Genomic DNA, 21,492 nt, shown 5'->3' with positions numbered 1-21,492 from the left:
TTCATTCCGTCTATTTTTATTTCAGACAGTATTAGAAATTTTGTATAATCTACTAGATGCTCATACACTTGTGACACCAGGTCTTGGCACACACATTAATAGAATTTGGTATTTATATTTTTCTTGGATTTAAATTTTATCGATATATATTTAATTTATTAGTTGGCTTGCCTAGATATAGTGTTGGGTGTCATCACGACCTATAGGTCGAAATGGGTGGTGACATGTAGTACCTAGGATTATGATTCTTTGTTCATCTCATGCAACACCAAATCCCTTGCTTTGGAGATGCCTCAATCTTCAATGAAGATGCCTCTGTTATATCTCTATCTTTTTTTCTATAAGAAGGAAAACGCTTATAAACACCATAGCAAAAAATTATAGATTTACTCATTTGCAAGGTCCTCAAATTGGCTTTTCCAATTATAACAATGTAATTTCTAGGATATCTTACTATCTATGTAAAACGAGTTACTTTTTGTTTGTCCCGACACTTCCTACGACGTAGCATCCGTTTAACTTAGCAACTTGATCGGCAATCATTACGGAGAAAAAGCAATTGACTCCATGTATATTGCGTACTTAAGATGTCCAACAATGCTATTTACAATATTTTTATTTAACACGTATTCATTACAAAAATTAAGTTTTCTTCCTACCTCTATATAACAGTCATGTAAATTCTCTAACATTATTAATAATACTTTTAAAAATCTGCGCTACAAAGTTTCATCTTGCATAATACATCAAATTTGAAAATCTGCATATGATAAAGGGTAAAACTGAATTGCCGAATTACCATTAAAATCTGAGTGACAATTCTACCCTACATTAAATTCCATCAAACAAATTATTAAATATGTTAATCTTGTTACTCAATTTTTTTGGCTTTTCCTTTATTTTTCCGTTTATGTGTTACATATTACAAAACCCAAAAGTCACATATTAAATTCTCTTAATCACATTGTAGTATAGACTGTATTAATGCTAACTAAACACTACATTTATGTTGCCTAATTACTATTTATTGAGAGTATCAAAAAGGAATGATTAAAATTAAATTCTTACTCGGTTGTCTATAAAAATGAAATGTCAACTTCTTTAACACTAAAATTAAATTCTTACTCGGTTATCTATAAAAATGAAATTACTCAACTTTCTCTTCTTCTTCCTTTTTGTCCTTTGTTTCATCTTTTGTTCTTTGTTAGATTGCCAGAGGCGGACTAATTCTTTTGTGGAATGGGGTCTTTCGGTACATTCCAGGTAAATTAAATGAGTTTTTAAAAAAAAAATATTATTACTATTATATATTGCTAAATCTAACTTCTGGATTAAGTTCTTCTCTTACTTGAACAAAGTGGGATTCTGTGAAAAATATAATGAGGGAAAACGTTTGTATTTGACAATTTGTAAATGACAAATTCTTTCAAAAACGTTCATATATGACAATATGTATTAAACTATGTTTTGCTTTAAATAAATCAATATATATGCGCTAATATATAAATTGACGCAAATGTATGCTGTTTATAAGCGCTTTCTTCCTCATAGAAAAACAATATGGTATTAAATTCTTTATTAGTATATTGATCTCTTCGTGAATTCACAAGTATTTTTCAATACCACCTTAGAAATCTGATTTATAACAACATTTAAGGAATATTTGCTTCCTTTTCATTTCTAAATTTAATTCTGAACAAGTAAAATTATTAATTTCATAGTTGGTGTGTATGACTTCTACACTTCTCCTAGTAGATATAGGAAATTGTTAAAAACAAAAATATGATAATCGCATAACTAGTTATAACCAGGTCAAGACAAATTTCAAAAATCAAATTCATATTCTACATGACTTTTTATCCTTCTATTACTCTAATTTAATTATTTGCTTCTCCTTCAAGGTACTTCTCTTATTATAAACAGCTGTACACTTAGTAATATTTTTAAACTAACATTTTGAATTCACGATCCATTCACTCATCTTTCCTAACAGTAGTCAAAAAGTCTTTCTTTTCTCCACGAAAACTCCTTTAATAATTTCATTAACTGCGTCTTCAGAGTTTCCTACTAAAATTTTTGAGATAGTATCTCCATTATCCTTAATTAGAAGCACTAGATTTATGCAAAATAGTAAGCAAAATAATGGAAAGGATGACATATGAATCAAGATTCGATGCAACGATATCGTTGAAGGACCGACAATATTTCAACTTACTTTGTTTAGTGCAAAGAATTGCAAGTACGTACGTTTTAAAGTTAACTTCAATGACGAATGTTTGAAAAAATTCATGTGTCTACCAATTGAAGTCTTGAAATATGAGATAAATTTTTCAACCATTAATATTGCAACGTGAAGATTGAAGTATCTTCAAAGCAAGATATTTTGTGTTACATGAGAGGAACAAAGAACCATAACTAAAAGAAATAAGAATACCAAATTTTTTAAAATCTAGATAAGTACCTTGCAAAATAGATAAAGATTAATATTTCTTTGGCACTACACCCATAAGCGCTATTATATTAGTAAAATAGTACTCGAGAAGAAAAGAGTGGGCTAATCCTATGTAACGAACAGAACAAGAAGAAAAGGAATAAAAGTTTAACAAGGAAAAGGATAAAATTTTGGTAATTCCAATGATAGTAAATTCTGTTATAGCCCAGAATTTAAATAGGCAACGTTCCTATTGAACAACTGTCCTTAATTTCTACAGACCAAGAACCTTCTAGAATAAAGCCACGTGGCTATTAATTGCAAACCTGTCCCTAGGGACTTAATTGAAATAAACTAAACTTACAGACCAGAATAGAGATACCATGACTCTAATAAAAATAGACGACCAACTGCTCACTTCTATTTCCTATATTTGACTGCTTGTTCGTTACAATTCCTTCCTCCTTCAAAGAACCTTGATCCTTCAAGGTTTAAATTCTGGAAATTGCGACTTCAGAAAATTATAATCCTCCCAAGTAGCTTCTTCGGGAGATAAATTTGCCCACTGGACCAACACTTTGGCAGCAGCTCGATTTCCTTTCTTTACCATTCTGCGTTCCAGGATTGCCACTGGTTCAACTCTGATTTGGCTATTATCGGAACAATATGGAGGATCAATGGATGGTACTATTCTGTCGCCCCACCTTCTTTTTAAGCTGAGAGACATGGAAGACGGGATGGATACGTGATCCTGGTGGCAATTCTAGTTCGTATGCAACAACCCTAATTTTTCGAATCACCTTATATGGTACATAGAACTTTGCTGCAAGTTTCAAACTTTTCCGCACAACTACAGATATTTGACGGTATGGTTGAAGCTTTAAATACACCATATCCCCAACTTCAAAACTCCTTTCGCTCCTTTTTGAATCAGTTTGCTGCTTCATCCTTGATTGAGCCTTCAACAGATTCTCCCTTAAGGCCTTTACCATCAACTGGCGATTTTTCAACATTTGATCCACAGATTCGACCTTGGATTGGCAAATCAATTCAAATGTGGGCAATGGTGGATCATACCCATATAGTGCCTTAAATGGTGTCATACCAATCGTTGAATGGAAATTGGTGTTATACCAAAATTTGGCTAAAGGCAGCCATTTACTCCAATCCGTTGGTTTGTGGCCGGTCATACAACGGAGGTAAGTCTCTAAGCACCTATTCAACCTCTCAGATTGACTATCCAACTGAGGATGATAAGCACTGCTAAACCTCAATTTCACCTGTAACTGACTGAATAATTCATTCCAAAAGAGACTAGTAAAGAGAGGATCTCTCTCGGACGCAATTGAATAAGGAACCCCATGAAGCTTACAAATGTTGTCAACAAAAACTTGAGCTATTTGTGAGGCTGAATAAGGATGAGTAAGTGCAAAGAAATGGGAATACTTGGTGTACCTGTCAATCACAACCAAGATCACTTCCTTCCCCTGGGATTTAGGTAAGCCCTCGATAAAGTCCATAGCAAGATGTTCCCAAGCTTTGTCTGGTAATGGTAATGGCTGGAGCAGGCCTGGGTAGGCCACCTGTTCTCCTTTATTCCTTTGGCAAACTTCACACGTTTGAACATAGCTTTTGACATCCTTAGCTAATGAAGGCCAGTGAAACAATGCCCTAAGTCTCTGTTGAGTAGCGTAAATTCCAGAATGCCCACCCCAAGAAGTATCATGCATAGAATGGATCAGCTTCCCTCTAAGTTCTCCCTGATTGCCCACCCAAACCTTACCATTGAAACGTATAATCCCTTGTTGCAGAGTAAAATTTGGCAAGGCATTAGGATCTACTTGTAATTTAGTCAGCATCTTTTGGGCCTCCTCATCATTATTATAACTATTAAGAACTTCTTGAACCCATGCAGGCTGCACAACTGTAAGCCCATTACAGATAGCCTGGGTTTCGAACCTTCTTGAGAGAGCATCAGCTGCTAAGTTTTCAATCCCTTTTTTGTATTGGATTTCGTAGCTTAGGCCCAAAAGCTTAGTAATCCCTTTCTGTTGTAAGGATGTAGTAATACGCTGCTCACTCAAATATTTCAAGCTAAAGTGATCAGTTTTGATCACAAAATGATTTGATTACAAGTAATGGCGCCACTTTTTCACTGCCATCAAAAGAGCAATTAATTCTTTCTCATAAGTGGAAAGTCCCAAATGTCGAGGACTAAGGGCCTGACTCAAGAATGCAATAGGTCTGCCATTTTGGGAAAGCACAGCCCCAACTCCCAATCCAGATGCGTCTACTTCAACGACAAAAGGCTCACTGAAGTTTGGCAATGCAAGAATAGGGGCTTGAGTCATCACAGTCTTCAACTCTTCAAAGGATTTAGTAGCATTTTCGTTCCATTCAAAGGCTCTTTTCTTGAGTAAATGAGTCAAAGGCCGACTAATTAAAGCAAAGTTCTTAATGAACCTTCGATAGTAGCCCGTTAATCCCAAAAAACCCCTTAACTTTTTGATAGACTTGGGCGGACGCCAGTTAATCATAGCTGCTACCTTGGCTCTATCTGTTCTCACCCCTTTACCAGAAATAACATGGCCCAGATACTCTATACTGGCCTGAGCAAACCTGCACTTTGATTGTTTAGCAAATAACCTGTTAGCCCTCAGGACATCAAACATAATTTGTAGATGATTCACATGATCTTCCAGTGACACACTATAAATTAATATGTCATCGAAGAAGACTAAAACAAACTTCCGCAAATATGGGCTAAAAACAGTGTGCATAAGGGCTTGAAATGTTGCAAGTGCATTTGTTAGTCCAAAAGGCATCACTCTAAACTCCCATGACCCATGGTGAGTTTTAAAAGTAGTTTTATACTCATCCCCTTGCTTCATACGTACTTGGTGATAGCCTGAACGAAGGTCCAATTAGAGTAATATTGAGCTCCCGACAATTCGTCCAATAAGTCCTCAACCACTGGTATTAGGTACTTATTCTTAATTGTGGTCTCATTTAGCTTCCTATAATCCACACACATGTGCCAAGTATCATCTTTTTTCTTAACAAGAATGACTGGCGAGGCAAAGGGTGACGAACTAGGGGTGACTGTTTGAGCTTCCAGCATCTCATTAACTATTTTCTCAATGGCATTCTTTTGTTCAAAAGAATACCTATACGGCCTCAAATTAACTGGTTTAGTTCCAGGAACTAACACAACTGAATGATCACAATCCCTAGAAGGGGACAGTTCTGTGGGCTCCTTGAAAATGTCACCATAGTTTTGAATTAATTCCTCCACCGGAATTGGCATCTGCACCACCTCTTTGCTGTCCTCCAAAGAGCATCACAATCCCACATAATTATCAATTCCTTCACTTAGTAATTTGTGGAATGCCTTGGACGCTACCTCAACATCACTGAAAGAGTTCTGATTGCCTAACAAGGTAATCAGCTTAGCATCCTTTATAAAAGAAATGTTGCGAGGCCTGGTATGCAGTAAAATTGGTGTCCATGAATCCAACCAATCTATCCCCAACACAATGTCACAACCTCCAGCTCTTAATACTATAAGATCAAATTCAAAGAGTTCACCCTGCATCTCCCATTTAAAACCTCTACAAATCTGCTCACACCTCATAGTTTGCCCGTTTGCTACTCGAACAATCATGCTCCTTTTGATGGGCTCGGCCGTTAAACCCAAGTGCTTAATTAGCCAAGGATCCATGAAACTATAAGTTGCTCCACTATATATTAACACTGTAACAGGCTTTTTTTTACAATTCCCGAGATTCGGATAGTAGTGTGACGAGAATCAGAATGACCCCACTTGGTATTTATTACTGCCTCTTCAGGGGTCTCCTCTTCAGGACCTCTTGTCTCAACTGGATCTCCCTGGGCTTCGAAAAATTCTTCTTCTTCCGACCCCTCCAGACAATTCAATGCCTTGGTCTGGCACTGATGTCCCGGGAAATACCTCTCCTTACATCGAAAACATAACTTCTTCTCCCGTAACTCCTCTAAGGTTTGATTTCTGGAGGTTGAGGCCTAGTGTTTATAGGAGGAAGGGCCTTCAAGGGTGTGTTATGAGAGGTGTTGTGAGGGGTATTAGTGATGGCTAAATGAGCATTATGAGGGGTATTTGTGATGGCTAAGGGGGCATGAGTATTGGATCGAGGGCTTGGAGGAAAGGTGATTCTAGGCTGTGACGATGAAAATCTGGGCTGAAGGTTCCTATAAATTGAAGCAAGGGTCTTCTCGTGTAACTTAGTAATTTCAAAAGCTGCTAACATAGTTTGAGGATCATAAGCCCTCACCATTGATTGTAAATCAGGTTTCAATCCTCCAATAAAACAGTAAACAAAATAAATTTCAGTGAGTGTGGGATTGATCAGTAACACATAGAAATGCATTTCTTCAAACTTGTTGAAGAAACTCTCAACATCGGCCCACTGTTGTAGCCTATTAAATTCCATAACCACGTCCATCGGCCTTATGTTACCATACCTACGACAAACATCCAAGCAAAAATTTTCCCAAGTTACTACACCCCCATTCTCCATGACATACACATTAAACCAAGTGTCCAATCTATCTTTAATGTGTATAGCAACATAGGACATCCTGGATTCTGGAGCAAATTGGTACAACTCAAAAAATTGTTCACATCTTCTTAACCACCCACGAGGATTATTGGTGTCAAACTCAGGAAAAGCCAATTTAATTTTGGGAAATTTGTTTTGACTATGATTGTTGGCAGGTGTCAGGATATTGGGTTGAAAACTGGGTTGTACAATGGCTTGAAACAAAGAACCCGACCCTGAATTTTGGTGAGCATAAGGTTGGTTATAGGTTGAGTTTACAGGAGCTGCAACAACAGAGGGTTAAAGTCGGTAGTTAAGCTGAGGTGTAGAGAAACTGGTGGGTATTGTGGGCTGAGCAAAAGAAGGAGGAGAGAAGTAGTTCATTGTGGTGGTGCTAAGTTGGACAAGTGAAACAGGTGCTGGAGGATATAAATAAGTGGGTGTATAGTGTGTTATAGGGATGGGAGCAGAGAAATTTGAAGGATTGAAGGGAGCTAACGATGTTGACATTACCCGACTGACTTGAGGAAGCATCGAGGTGTGTACACTCGCCGGAGTAACAAGGGATGAAATTGGCTTTTGAAGTCCAACAACAGAGGACTCTCCCTTGTCCCCAATAGAACCTCCACCTTCCATGGCTAGTCGGGAACGCGCAGATACAACTGATTCTCCTCTTTGCTCACCGTCCAAATGACCAAGCATCGCTTCAAAACGACGATTGCTTTCTGCTTGTCGTTGAGTTGCTTCCGAGCTGATCCTAGCTTGGTTCAATTTGATATGTTCTAGACGTTTCTGATTTTCTCCCATGTAAGCTTGAAGCTGAGCTTCAATACGCTTCCACCCTTCATCGGTTTCTTTGAATTCTAGAGTTTCTACCATGATTGGAACTCACAGCCGCCGGAACGCCGGCTCTGATACCACTATTGTAACGAACAGAACAAGAAGAAAAGGAATAAAAGTTTAACAAGGAAAAGGATAAAATTTTTGTAATTCCAATGATAGTAAATTCTGTTACAGCCCAGAATCTAAATAGGCAACGTTCCTATTGAACAACTGTCCTTAATTTCTACAGACCAAGAACCTTCTAGAATAAAGCCACGTGGCTATTAATTGCAAACCTGTCCCTAGGGACTTAATTGAAATAAATTAAACTCACAGACCAGAATAGAGATACCATGACTCTAATAAAAATAGACGACCAACTGCTCACTTCTATTTCCTATATTTGACTGCTTGTTCGTTACATCCTAAAAATGAGGTATTGATTGTCAAGGTTTCTTTAGTGGTACTCAAATCAATTCCTTTATGTTTCAGGATTTTTTTTTCAAAAATCTATACATACCTAGATCGAGGTGGTAAATTTTCCGACAAACAAATAATCTTGAAATGTAAAGGATTTGATTTGAGTACCAATAGAGCAACCTTGACAATCAACTACCTCATTTTCGAATTAAACAAAGCTTTCCATTCTAAGGTACTAGGTTTCGCAATGTACAGACCTCTCTATAACAACAATTCTATATAACAACACTTCACTATAAAAGCTAAACTTTTCCGGAATCAATATTTATGTTATGTTATAATATTCTCTATAACAGCACTTCGATATAACATCTAAAAATATTCAAAACAAACGAAACTGTTATAGTGAGGTTTGACTGTAGTACATATGATTATGATTCTTTCTCATGCAACACAAGAGCAAGGTGAGTTGCTCTAGTGGTGAGCACTCTCCACTTCCAACCAAGAGGTTGTGAGTTCGAGTCACCCCAAGAGCAAGATGGGGAGTTCTTGGAGGGAGGAAGCCGAGTTTCTATTGGAAACAGCCTCTCTACCCTAGGGTAGAGGTAAGGTCTGCGTACAAACTACCCTCCCCAGACCCCACTAGTGAGATTATATTGGATTGTTGTTATTGTTGTCGTCGTCGTCTCATGCAACACATATTAAAATCTCATACTTTGAAGATGCCTCGATCTTCAAAGCACAATAACGGTTGAAAATCTATCTTCAAATTTCTAAGTCTTCAATGGGAAGATGTAATAAATTCTTCCTCAAGCATCCGTCCATTGAAACAAATCCTAAGATGTACTTACATTTTTTTATACCTTGAATAGAGTAACCTGAAATATTGTTGGTTCTTCGACAATATATGTATATACTTGCATGAAACCTGATTTATATGTCAATCCTTTCCATGTTTTGCTTACTACTTTACATGCATCTAGTGTTTCTACGAAGGTTCGAGATAATATCTCGAAAGGTATATCAGATGAAAACTCTAACGAAGCCAAAAAAATTATTGAAGAAAGAGAAGTGATTGAAGTTTGAATTTACTATGTTGACAAAGTATTAGAAAGTATACCCCTTTATAATATGAGAGGTATATCGAAGGAAAGCCAGTAATTAAGTTCTAGTTATAGAAGGAAAAAAAAGCCATAGATAATATGGATTTAGTTTTTGAAATTTGCTTTACCTTATCATATTCAATTAAATTTTGCAGCAATTTTTCCTTCTTTAAAATTAACTTAAATAGTCGCATAACCCAAAAAATAGCCGACAAATGTATAATATATATATATATATAATTAGTATAATTTATGTATATCAACTAGCAAATATAAATACTTTTGGTCAAATGGCTAAGAGTATAACTTTTCCTTTTGAATCTATATATATTATATTAAAAGCACGAACACCCTTAGCGAAATGTCGTTCGTCTTTTTTGCCCTTTAAAATTTAATTTTACATTAGGTAAAATAGTCATTTAATTATTCTAATATTTATTAAGACTTTAAAATCAACTAAAATTCTTGCATATTAAACAATTACCTTATTTGAACTACTGGGTAAGAAATTTTAATATTTAAAAATCAAATATGAATTAAAGATTTACCTTATAGAGCTATAAGATAAACATAGTAATTAAGTAATGTATAAAATCTAACATAGAAACTTCCGATAACTTATACTTTCTTTATGGTGTTGAATCAAACGGTAAATAAGGAATTGAAAGAATCAAATCAAATTTGACATTAGTCTTGTTTATTATAGGTCCTCTGTAATTTTTCTTCTTTTATTTTTTGGACTATCATTACCATGAATCGATGACAAAAAATAAGTTGAGCAAATATTTTATGTAAAAGACTTTCTGTGGATTAAGTACGTAATAAATAATAGGAACTGATATTTAAAAATAAAAGTATGTTTCTTCTGTTACTCATTATTAATGTATTATCTATTACCCCTTCTAATATTTTAACGAATATTTTATCATATGGTTTTGAATCTCTCTCTTATTTTTACTTTATTTTACTTTAAATTCTTTGGCTCTTATATCGTATTTATCTGTTTTATTTAACAATCTAAGCTTGCTATTAATATTTATCAATTTCAAAGACTTACATGTTTGATACTAACTTTTACTACAACTTAAACATATCTTAATGTATTTATTATGTAATTTAAAAAAGAATTATACTGAGAGACTAAAAGTTTTAAATCAACTAAATTTTATACATTAAATCATTTTTTGAATTATATAAGTTTCAATATTAATATCTTGTATAATATCAGTTGGCACTCCTATGATTTTTTTATTCTCAATTATAGATTTATAACTAATCATAAAATTAAACCTAATTAATTTTATATAATTTAATTATATTAATAACAATAAAAAGAAAAATATAGAGAAAAACTTTTTGTGAAAAAATATGTTTCATTCTTTGGTTATATACAAATACAGGTACAAATACAAATCCTACTAAGTACTATTATTAGGTATAATTTATCCTAATATTCATAATTATTATACTTTTTAACTCAACATCAAATTTTAAAAAACTATCGGATGAGACAGAATAATTGCGCATAAGATATACAAAATTTAATAATATTTATATAATTTTTAAAAGTGTTATATTATCTATATAAAGTACACGCGCAAAGCGCGTACCCTAAGACTAGTATGTTAAAATGGAGGTGAAGTACACAAATAGCCTTGGAACTCATTTCAGATGTACTTAATATATCAAAAAAAGAAGAAGAGGATAAACTATACAGTATAGGTGCTCTAAAAAATAGTAGCCGGAGAAATATACTTTTTTATTTATTTATATATTAATGTATAATATATAAAAAAAATATATATTTTATACATAATTATATATTTTTTTGTATACTGACTAATAGATGTAATTACTTTTGGCCGACAATCCAAATGTATAACTTGCCAAAAAAATAAGGGCAAAGATTACTTTTACCCTGTGCCCGAAATTATTTACATCTAGTAGCCGCAAAAGTATATAAAATTTATATATTTTTTGTATATAATATACAGAGATATATATATATACAAAAAATATATATATTTTTCCGACAATTATTTTGAGAACGACTATATATAGTATCATTTTCTCAAAAAATAATTGTAACCCATTGGAGAAAAAGGACCTCGGCCCAAGCCCATCTTGTAACGGGCTACTTCAGAAACGAGCCCAGATTCGAACTAGCATTTCTTCTTAAACCCTCCTCTGCCGCCATAGACGTGCTGTTTTTAGCTGCGAAAATCTTCACGTTCTCTTTTTCCGGCCGTTTCGAAAATTGTAAGTGATACTTTCGTATATGTTTATCGATGTTAATTGCTTTAATTACTCAAATAAATTGATATCACTGTTCCTGTTGATTTCTAATGGCTTGAAATTGTTAAATTATACCCTTTCGTTCCAATTTAGGTGACAAAATTTGAAAATGGATACTCCGGTTACTCAGATTAGCAAAAAACGAAAGGTTAGTTATATTTTTAAGTTGTTTCGTTAAATTGCAATATACTGTTGTTCGTTTACTGTAACACTTAAGATTGGAGGTATTTGTGAATCAGTTTGTTGCAGATGGTGTCTTCTTTGCGGAGCTTAACGAAGTGTTGACACGTGAGTTGGCTGAGGATGGATATTCTGGAGTTGAGGTTAGAGTCACTCCTGTGAGGACTGAGATCATCATCAGAGCCACTCGTACTCAGAACGTTTTAGGTGATAACTCTTTTTTGGGTTTATTTCAACTAGTTTCTGTGTTGAAGGTTATGCTTTTGGTGGCTAACGTGAAAATTGCATTCATTGTTTGATATTTCTGTTGTCTTTCTTTGTTCTATGTATGGTTTCGGTCCCCAAAAAAGTATCAGTTACTCCCTCCTGTTTCAATTTTATGTGATGTGGTTTTAAAAGACTTTTGATACTTGTGGTCTTATTCATGCTATAACATTTGTGGCTGTAAGATTTGAAACTTCTGGTCTTAAACATGTTATAACAATTTTGTGGCTATAAAAGCTTCTAATTGAGGGCGAAAATAGGAAGTTCAAAATTAGATTGTTCCCAAATACAAAAATGTGTCATTCTTCTTAAAACTGAGTAATGAGTAAATAGTGTCTCATAAACTAGAACAAATGAAAAAAAATTTCATTAACTTCTAAATTTTCATCATGATTTTGGTTGGATTTTATGTTGATGACATCATCGTTCTTGCCATTTCTTCTGTGCAAAATTTTAAGATTGGACTTATAAAATATGTTTGAAATTAATTTTGTGCCTTTCGATTCTCTTTTAGTTGCCATGTAGTTTGCCTTGTAAATTTGAGGGGAAGAAAGGTATGTCGACCATTGACCATTCAGAGAAGGGGGACAAACAAAAGCGATAAGATGGGGAGGGTGAGAGAATGACAAAAAATTTGCATCTTTGTGACATTTGGATTTCAAAGAAAGAACAAGAAAGTAAGGGTAGGATAGTGTTTTTGGACTTTTGACCCAAAAGAACAAGAATTAAGAGAGAGAACATTTAACATTTACATTCACTGATGACTGCTAGCGTTTTATTCATTTTATAGTAAGTTATTGTCCTCACTAAATAGTTTCCCTTCAACTCATGTCCTTATCCTCATGCTGAAAAGAATGTGTCCCAGTGTCTGTATGTGATGAAGTTCTGGTTGGTATTATTTTGACTCGATTAGGATCATTTTTTGTTATTTGTTACATTGGGTCCATGTATTGTATTAGGTGAGAAGGGAAGGAGGATTCGGGAATTGACATCAGTTGTCCAGAAGCGATTCAAGTTTAAAGAGAACTCTGTGGAGCTATATGCAGAGAAGGTTAACAACAGAGGGCTTTGTGCCGTTGCTCAGGCCGAATCTCTTCGTTACAAGCTCCTTGGTGGTCTCGCTGTTAGGAGGTAGGTGTTCAGTCTATCTACGAGTTTACATTTGCTTCAAAATTGATTGTTCTTGGTCCTTTGATACTTTATGTGATGTTCCAGTGTTTTCTTTTATGAGAAATTCTAGTATGCTTAATACTATCTTTTGTTTTTGCATTGCCTTTCTCTGGTAATATTTGACAATCGCTGCATGTGTATTTCAGTCCAATGTTCTCTTTTTTTATTTATTTCCAGTCCACTTTACTGGGACTAATTAACTTTTAAGGGTGTTGGGTTTGTGCATAATTTGTTTTTCTGCGTATGTTATCCACAAATGTTCTAGTGCCAGTTTTGTGTTGGATGACGACTAGAGTCCTATATGCAAGCATCCTTGTGGAATATTTGTCTTTATGCACTATCTAGAGAGGAACATTGGTAATTAATACTTAATAGTACATAGCTTGTATTGTGATTAAACTTGAAACAAATATATGTTGTTCAAAATGGAGCCAAGGGTCAACGAAGTGGGTGAATATCAATGGAGACCAGGGTTTAAATTCCAGTAGAAGCGAAAAACAATAGGTGATTTCTTCCCATCCGGCTAAACCTTTTTTAGCTCAATTCTTTCACCTTATTCTCTAGGTTTCTTGTTTGTGCTTAAAGCTCTGATGATGAAGTTGTCAAAATGCTCATATCGTTCCAATTTCTGAAGCTTTGGTCATATAGACTTAAAGCTATGTGTGGAACTGAAGGGACAACTGAAGAGCTTGTTTGCTTAACCCTTTCGGGTGGTCACCCGGTACGTGTGCTGGTAGGAAGTAGTTGGTACTTGGTGGAATAGTGTAGATGCGCGTAAGCTGGTCTAGATCACCATTATAAAATCAAGTATATGTTATTCATAATGATTTTTTGAGTGGTGACCTTATTTTGAGCCCGAGCTAATTCCTCAAGTTGAGCATCTGTAACGCAATTAGGTTGACTTAGTGCCGAGTTTGTGTCAGAAGATGACTATGTCAACTGAAGCTATTCGAAAAATGTTGTGAGTGGTGTTCTGGTAAATATATACACATCTGTCCTTGTGTTGCGACATACAACGTATTAAAGCCATCAATTTTTCACAGCAAGCGATGAAGCAATGAAAAGCGAGGGATGATGGCTTCACGGGTGAACCCGTTCACATTAGAGAAGTTTAAAGAAAGGTGAACAAAGTGATCCAACGAGAATCAGGCGCTTCTTTTACTCTCGACTTTTAGAAGTTGGATTTATATCAGCTTTATTATAAATTGGATACTGAAATAGTTATTTTAATTGCAATCTAATTTTTTGTATACTAATTTAATGGGTGCTTACTACTTTTAAGTTTTCCATAAATTGTGTGCTTCACTTCTCTCTTCGCGTCAAGCCCCATGAACCTTGTCACTTTTTTATGCTTTCCAATCCTAAAAATACTCCAGACATACTTGAATTTGTTTTCTTAGTTCTTTTTGTGATCAATGTTCTGTGGTTTAATGTGGTTTACATTTCATTTTCTAAATTGCTCTTTTAATTTTTATTATCAGGGCATGCTATGGTGTTCTGAGATTTATAATGGAGAGTGGAGCCAAGGGATGCGAGGTATGCTACTGCAATGCACTATATATCTGCTCACTACGCCTCAGATACAGAGTAGTAACACCTGATTGATTTATTAAACAGGTGATCGTTAGTGGAAAGCTAAGGGCTCAGCGTGCTAAATCTATGAAGTTCAAAGACGGTTATATGATTTCTTCCGGTCAGCCAGTCAAGGAGTATATTGACTCTGCTGTAAGACATATTCTCATGAGACAGGTTGGTTCCATGCAAGTGATTTCCTCGGTCTTGCTAATTTGTTCGCTTTGTTTTCCTTATTCTTTTTTCTCGCGACCAAGAAATTCCAGTGGCGCATGGTTACCGAAGCTTTGGGGGCTTGCTTTCTTTTCTTGATTTCTTTTATTTTTCTTATCGTCATTGTTGTCTTGTGATGTGTTCCGTTCTTTTGAGTTGTACAGGGTGTACTTGGCATCAAGGTTAAGATCATGCTTGATTGGGATCCAAAAGGAAAGCAAGGTCCAACAACTCCTCTTCCAGATCTTGTCACAATACATTCACCCAAGGAGGAAGAAGATTACATCAGAACGTCGGTTGTGGTGCCAGACGTAGTGCCAACAATGTTGCCAACTGATATTCCTATCCCAGTCCCAGTTATGTAGACAGCGAATCTCACTTGCCTCTCGCTGAATAATCTCTGAATGTTACATCTATAAGTCAAGTTTTAGTTTTTTTTCTTCTTTTTTTGTTCATCTTTGGGTACTGTTAAACATGTCTGGAAATCCGTTACTTTATATGACTATCTTTCTAATGCACCTAATAAGATTTTTATTCTATTCTATTAATGGTTGAATCTACCCTTATTTTGACTTTTCTTTTGGGGGTGTTGTTGTTTAGTTCATTAGTTGGGAATTATGTTCTGTTTAAATTTTATTGGACATGATGGAACAAATCCTCAGCTTAACTCAATTGAAGAATATGTAACTCAGTCCCCTTACTGTTGAGTTCCAAAAACATTAGCTCTGTTCTGTTTAAAGATTTGCAGAACCCTTTCGCTGGGTGTATATTCTGTCAGATTCAAGTTATTGTCTTGTTATTTGGAGTTTATTACCTGTAGTTATACGTGACAAAACTTTGTGAAATCTTCGAAAACTAGTCATGTTAAAACCACTGCATTTTCTTTGTAAAAGTTTTATTTGTTCACTTAATTTCCGCCATTAAAATGGGATGAAATACGATTTGCACCTTTTTGTACGAGTAGTCACTATTTAGGAATCAAACACAAGCGGTTTTGAAGTTAATAACACAAGTTTGAATTGTCATTAAAGGACGTGGTGGGATCTAGCTAAGTCTTCATTGGTTCTAAGGATTTGTAGGTCTTCCGAGACAACTTTTTTCATGTGATTTTAGGTCTATCTCGTACCTTTTTTTACATCTTCATTTACCATAATTTTATATCTATGAACCGGTGCATCTGTAGGGTGACGCAAGACATGACGAAACTATCTCAAGCGACATTCTTTCGTTTTATCCTCAATACGTGTAACTTGCACATTTTGGCGAATGTGGTGATTTTTTATCTTATCTAATCATGTATGATCGTACATCTTAGCATTCACATATCTGCCCCGATTATTTTGTGAATATGTTAGACTTTAACAATCAGCATTCACTATCATATAACATTGTCAGTGTTATAGCTGCGCTATAGAATAATGCCCCTAGAATTTGATCTTTTTGATGAGTAGCTTCGGTGCAGAGAAGTCGAAATCTTTTGGATTTTTGACAATGAGAGTAGAGTATAAATCATAAAAACAATAAAATATTGTTGCTTTTGCATTCAAATTGTGTGCATGTTTACCTGGATCTTCTTTATGTATCCACATTGCTGGAAGTTGTTAACATTTAACTTGACTTATTGTAACAAGTTACATTTTTCAGATAAGTAATAAGTCTAAATGCATGTAGTTACTTTTTTAAGTAACTTGCCAACTTGGTGTTTCTAGCAAAATTACAACTATGATGAATTACTAGCAATGAGTATAGTAGGATGGATAAAATCCATCAACCCTCAATTATAGATCTTATGGTCGACTATTTCGCACCTGCATTAGGCTCAATAAAGGGGAGCGCTCCCTATCAGAAATTTTGAGTGCAGTGCACTTCAGTGACCCCTTACGCAACACGAATTCGAAATAGTCGGATAGTGTGTTTGGGATCAATTAATAATTCGAAAAAAACAATAGATTAATTAATTGTCATTTAAACATACACAAATTACTGGAAATTAATTTAACATCATATGGACACAATTAAAGAGACACAAATTAAACAACTTTAACTCCTCTTAACAGGATCAAAGTTGGAAACACCAATAATAGCACCAATAATTGCAGTAAGCACAGCCCCACCTGCCACAATACTAAGCAAGAAATTCTTGAGTGAAGGTGAAACTCCATCAGCAGCTTGTGCTACATCAGGTACAACCATTGATGCTGTAAGTACACCTGCAGTCAACCCTGTCACTACCTTTTCCTTAAGTGAAGCTTTCACTACAAACTTAGCAACAATTGGTTTTGAATTTGTTGCAATTTGTTTTGATGGCCTTATTGGCAATGGCTTTAAAAAAGCTTCAATAATTGGTTGCTTCTTTTGGTTTGTGTAAGTTAGTGGCATTGCCATTGAAACTAGTGAAGTTGAAGCCATTATTTTTTGCTCTCAACTTTTTTCTTTCCTCCTAAAATTTAAGAGTGTGGTATTGGTAAAATGATGTGATTTTGAGAGGAGAAAGAGGAACTTAGATTGAGAGGATTTTTATTGAGAGGTGGAAAATTGAGCTTTGGGGGTTTGGTATCTTTTCCTTTGTTCTTACGTGGCTGATTTTCATTGGCTACGTTGGATAAGGTTATCTTATTGGAGGCTTGTCATAATTTTATGTTTTTGTAAGCTTAGAAAAAAACTCATGTTGCATCAAATTTCTAGGGTTGGAAGCATATGAGAATCCTAACTTTTAAGTTAAGGGAATGTGAAGCACATTTTTGTAATATAAATATTTGAATTTGAACACACATCTTTTTATTAGAACTAGTCTTAGTATACGCGCGTTGCGCGCGTACCTAATACCAATAAATATAATTTTTTAAACATCGCAAAAATAAAAATTATTAAAATATATTTTAATTATAAAATAAATATCAGAAGGAAAGTTAAAGATAAAAGAATCAAGAAAGTAGGGATCCAGAGTTTTTTGTCCATTGAGTCCTAAAAAATTATTATTTTTTAACTCTTCAAGATACTACGAATATAATGTATAAGAATATTTAATGTGAACTTTATTTTTAAATAATAAAAAAGTGGTTTAATATTTTATTTTAGTTTTAGTCTTTTATAATAGTATAGATAGATAGATAAATAATAATAATATAATTTTTAAGTACGTGTTGCACGTTTATCTCAAGAAAATGAATAAATTTTTTAATATTATTTAAAAATATATTTGAGTTATACAATAATATTGTAAGAAAAAAAATTAAGTTCCAGAAAATCATTAATACTTATTTTATTTAGTTAATGCAATAAAGGAAGAAATTGTACCCTACATAGTTCCTCTCATATCTTATTGAATACTACCATATTATAGAATGTTACTAAAAAGGCATGAATACTCGAAAAACATATGTCTATATTATATGATAGAATTATTATTCAATAATTATCAATAGTTATTTAATGTTGAAATATCTTATTAACATTGATAATTTATCTCCAATGGAGATTAAAATCGTGAGATAATTTTATTGTATATGACTGGCCATTTTTGTATAATGGAATCATCCATTTATTTTCCATCATGTAGCTTTCTTTCACCTGTACCTTATAATTGTATAAAAACGGGAATTGCACACATATAATTTACAAAATAATAAAGCCTATGCAAAAGACAATAGAAAATTTGGAACCATAAAGAAGAAAAGGAATGTGTCTGACCTTGAACGAAATAACTCTATGTCTGCAATCTCATAAGGAAAAATTATATAATACGCTCCAACATATTTTTTAAATCTCTTGTCAATAACTATCCATCAAGATGATCACCTTAGCTTGCTGCGTCGAAAAAGAGGCCTTTAAACTCAAAGAACTCAACAATTTCATACATAAAAAAATTATCTAAAGGAGCATACTCTGAAGAAATCGATTTTAAAATTAAACCACAAACATGTTTGAAGTAATAATTGTACCTCTACCTTTCATTCATTGACTCTTCAAAAAAGAATTTATACATAAGAAACTTCATATCTCAAATTCTACAGATGGATAATTTATAAAAATATATTATCATATCCAAGCCTCAGGAAAACATGTGTATATCCACACCACAAATAAAAGGAATTATACTTATTGAAAAAACTAATAAGTTTGGAGGAAAAAATAGAGAAAGACAAGTTTTGAAAATACGTACATGAATTTTTGTATAAATGCTTGTCTCCTGTTTTTGGCATGACTCTAGTATTCTATAATATTTGCACAACCTAAAACCCACACAAACTTGGTTTTGACTTACAAAAATAAATCATTTTAGCTTCCAACTTTAAATCACGTGAATATCTCTAACATTATATCACATTCTTAGTGAATTTTAAAGTCTTTAATATTAGGACTCTTTAAGTAGTTCAAATAAGGTTATATTTAAAACTAAAATTTTAGTTGATTTAAGAATCTTAGATATTAGAAAAATTATCAAATTACTATCTTGTCTAGTGCGGGATCTATTTTTAAAAAGTAAAAAATAACGAACAACATTTCGACAGGGTTTTGTGCTTTTAAGATAGTATAGATAGATTTAGAACATTATTTTGGAAATTAAACGCTGGACAATTATATATATATATATATATATATATATATATATATATATACACAAAAAAATAATTAATTAAATATTATGACCACAAAATATTAGATAAAAACTTAATTTACATGTAGTGAGGCGGTGGTTGGTGGTAGTATAGTCAAATTCAAGGTGATGGTTGAGTGAAGATGCGGCGATAGCGGGTAGTAGTAGTTGGTGGTGGTGGTTGGCGATGATGGTGGAAGCGAGTGGTGGTGGCTGGCAATAAAGTTGACTGACGTGGATGGTTGTCCGATGGAGGTTAATTAATAGTGGTGATTGTACGGTAACAATAGAAAAAATCACCTTTATAATAATCTTTTAAGTGATATTTTTAATAATTTTAAGACCGTATAAGAATGGAACAAATCTTATTAAGAGTAACTAAGTGATTTTAGAAAAAACGAAATAGACAAACTTAGTCGATAGGGTTCTAAGATTCAAATTCGAACTTTCATTAAGTGAAAATAAATAGGTAGGACTATCACTACATTTACATTCAGTATGCATGGATGACAATAAATAAAACTTAATGTATTTATATGTTTCTAAAAGGCAAATTGGTCTCCGAACCATTTAAACTTGTACCTGTTTGTCATCCCGGTAGATAAATTTAGAACGTTTCCATTTAAACACCTTAACATAACTAAATGACTATAAATAAACACCCACGAATGAGTGTTGTTCAATCGTTGCACATGGATAAGCTTTAGCATTTTCTATTACCATATGTTCCACATTATATTTTCTTGATACTTGTAAATTGTGGGTCCCACTTTTTTTTTTTTTTTTTAAATAATTATTTTTTGTCAGATTCTTTGTAATTGTGTGTACCCTTCTTTTTCCTTTTAGAACTCGCCGGAAACCTTCAAATATCACAGAAAAATTTTCTTCAGCGGCTGTCATTTTTTTCTCACTCCACTACCTTCCTCCTCTGTATTTCGTCCTCTTCTCACAAAAAAGCAAGAACCATTAAAAAGGAAAACCTTCAGATCTGACCTTCTTCAAACGTTGCTTCGAATTGGCAAATCAATATTAGTTTGATCTTATCTACCAACGATTTGATTTATTTGAATTTGACTTGAAGATCTAGTTGCAAGATTGCTGACCAAATAACCTTTTTCTTCGTAAAAAAAATTTGTCTCTGCAATTCTCCATGATTTGTACAGTTAAGAGATGAGATTGAGGTAAAAAGGTGGGAAAATATAGATCTTATTTACTTGTCCATCAATATCCTATTTTCTCAGTAATTTTATTATCATCTCCACCTCCATCGATGGTCCACCTATTGCAGCTATTCCTTCGCCTCCCATAAAGGAATGATCTTTGATTTCGTTGGGTACTATATTAGTTAAAGGCACCTGTGATGAAATGGAAATGACAAAAATGGTGGAGCAATGGCAAGAAGTGAAATTGGGAAAGAAAGAAAAGAAAAGGGAGGGGAGGCCAAGGGTGGGAAGCGGGAGGGAAAAAGTTGGTTGGGTTTTCTTTTCTCTTTACTTTTTTTTTTTTTTTGATTTATGATTTATTTATTTTAGTATTTTTTAATTAAAAAATATTTCCACGCTCCTTTTCAGCGTGAGCATCACGCACTACTGCCACTAGGGGTGTATAAATCGAACCGAAAAATCGCACCAAATCGAAAAGTCAAACCAAACCGATTAGAAAACCCGATGAGGTTTGGTATTGAGTAAAAAAAATCTGAATCAAACCGACATAAAATATATAATTTATATATATATTTTTAAGATTTTATATAGAATCTTCTTTAAAAAATGTCTAGAAATATTTGGGATTCTCTTATGGAATGTAATATTTAATAAAAATTTGAAGTGCTCCATTTTTATTAACTTT

The 21,492-nt window shown here is 33.8% G+C and overlaps 2 protein-coding genes across 2 annotated transcripts; one reads left to right on the top strand and one right to left on the bottom strand.

Annotated features, from left to right (window-relative positions):
• Window positions 1–11,485: 11,485 nt before the first annotated feature.
• Window positions 11,486–15,595, top strand: LOC104087927 (small ribosomal subunit protein uS3y-like). The gene is made up of 7 exons (XM_009592516.4): window positions 11,486–11,612; window positions 11,742–11,796; window positions 11,888–12,035; window positions 13,052–13,223; window positions 14,744–14,798; window positions 14,880–15,011; window positions 15,212–15,595. The coding sequence occupies exons 2-7, from the start codon at window positions 11,758–11,760 to the stop codon at window positions 15,410–15,412; spliced, it is 747 nt and encodes a 248-aa protein (XP_009590811.1). The 5' UTR covers window positions 11,486–11,612; window positions 11,742–11,757; the 3' UTR covers window positions 15,413–15,595.
• Window positions 15,596–17,087: 1,492 nt separating this feature from the next.
• Window positions 17,088–17,456, bottom strand: LOC104087928 (uncharacterized). The gene has a single exon (XM_009592517.4). It carries the CDS (start codon window positions 17,454–17,456, stop codon window positions 17,088–17,090), a length of 369 nt encoding a protein of 122 aa, XP_009590812.1.
• Window positions 17,457–21,492: the final 4,036 nt, after the last annotated feature.

Source organism: Nicotiana tomentosiformis, chromosome 6, assembly GCF_000390325.3.
Source record: "Nicotiana tomentosiformis chromosome 6, ASM39032v3, whole genome shotgun sequence".
In the NCBI taxonomy this organism is placed as follows: domain Eukaryota; kingdom Viridiplantae; phylum Streptophyta; class Magnoliopsida; order Solanales; family Solanaceae; genus Nicotiana; species Nicotiana tomentosiformis.
This window is presented reverse-complemented; position numbering and strand designations above follow the sequence as displayed.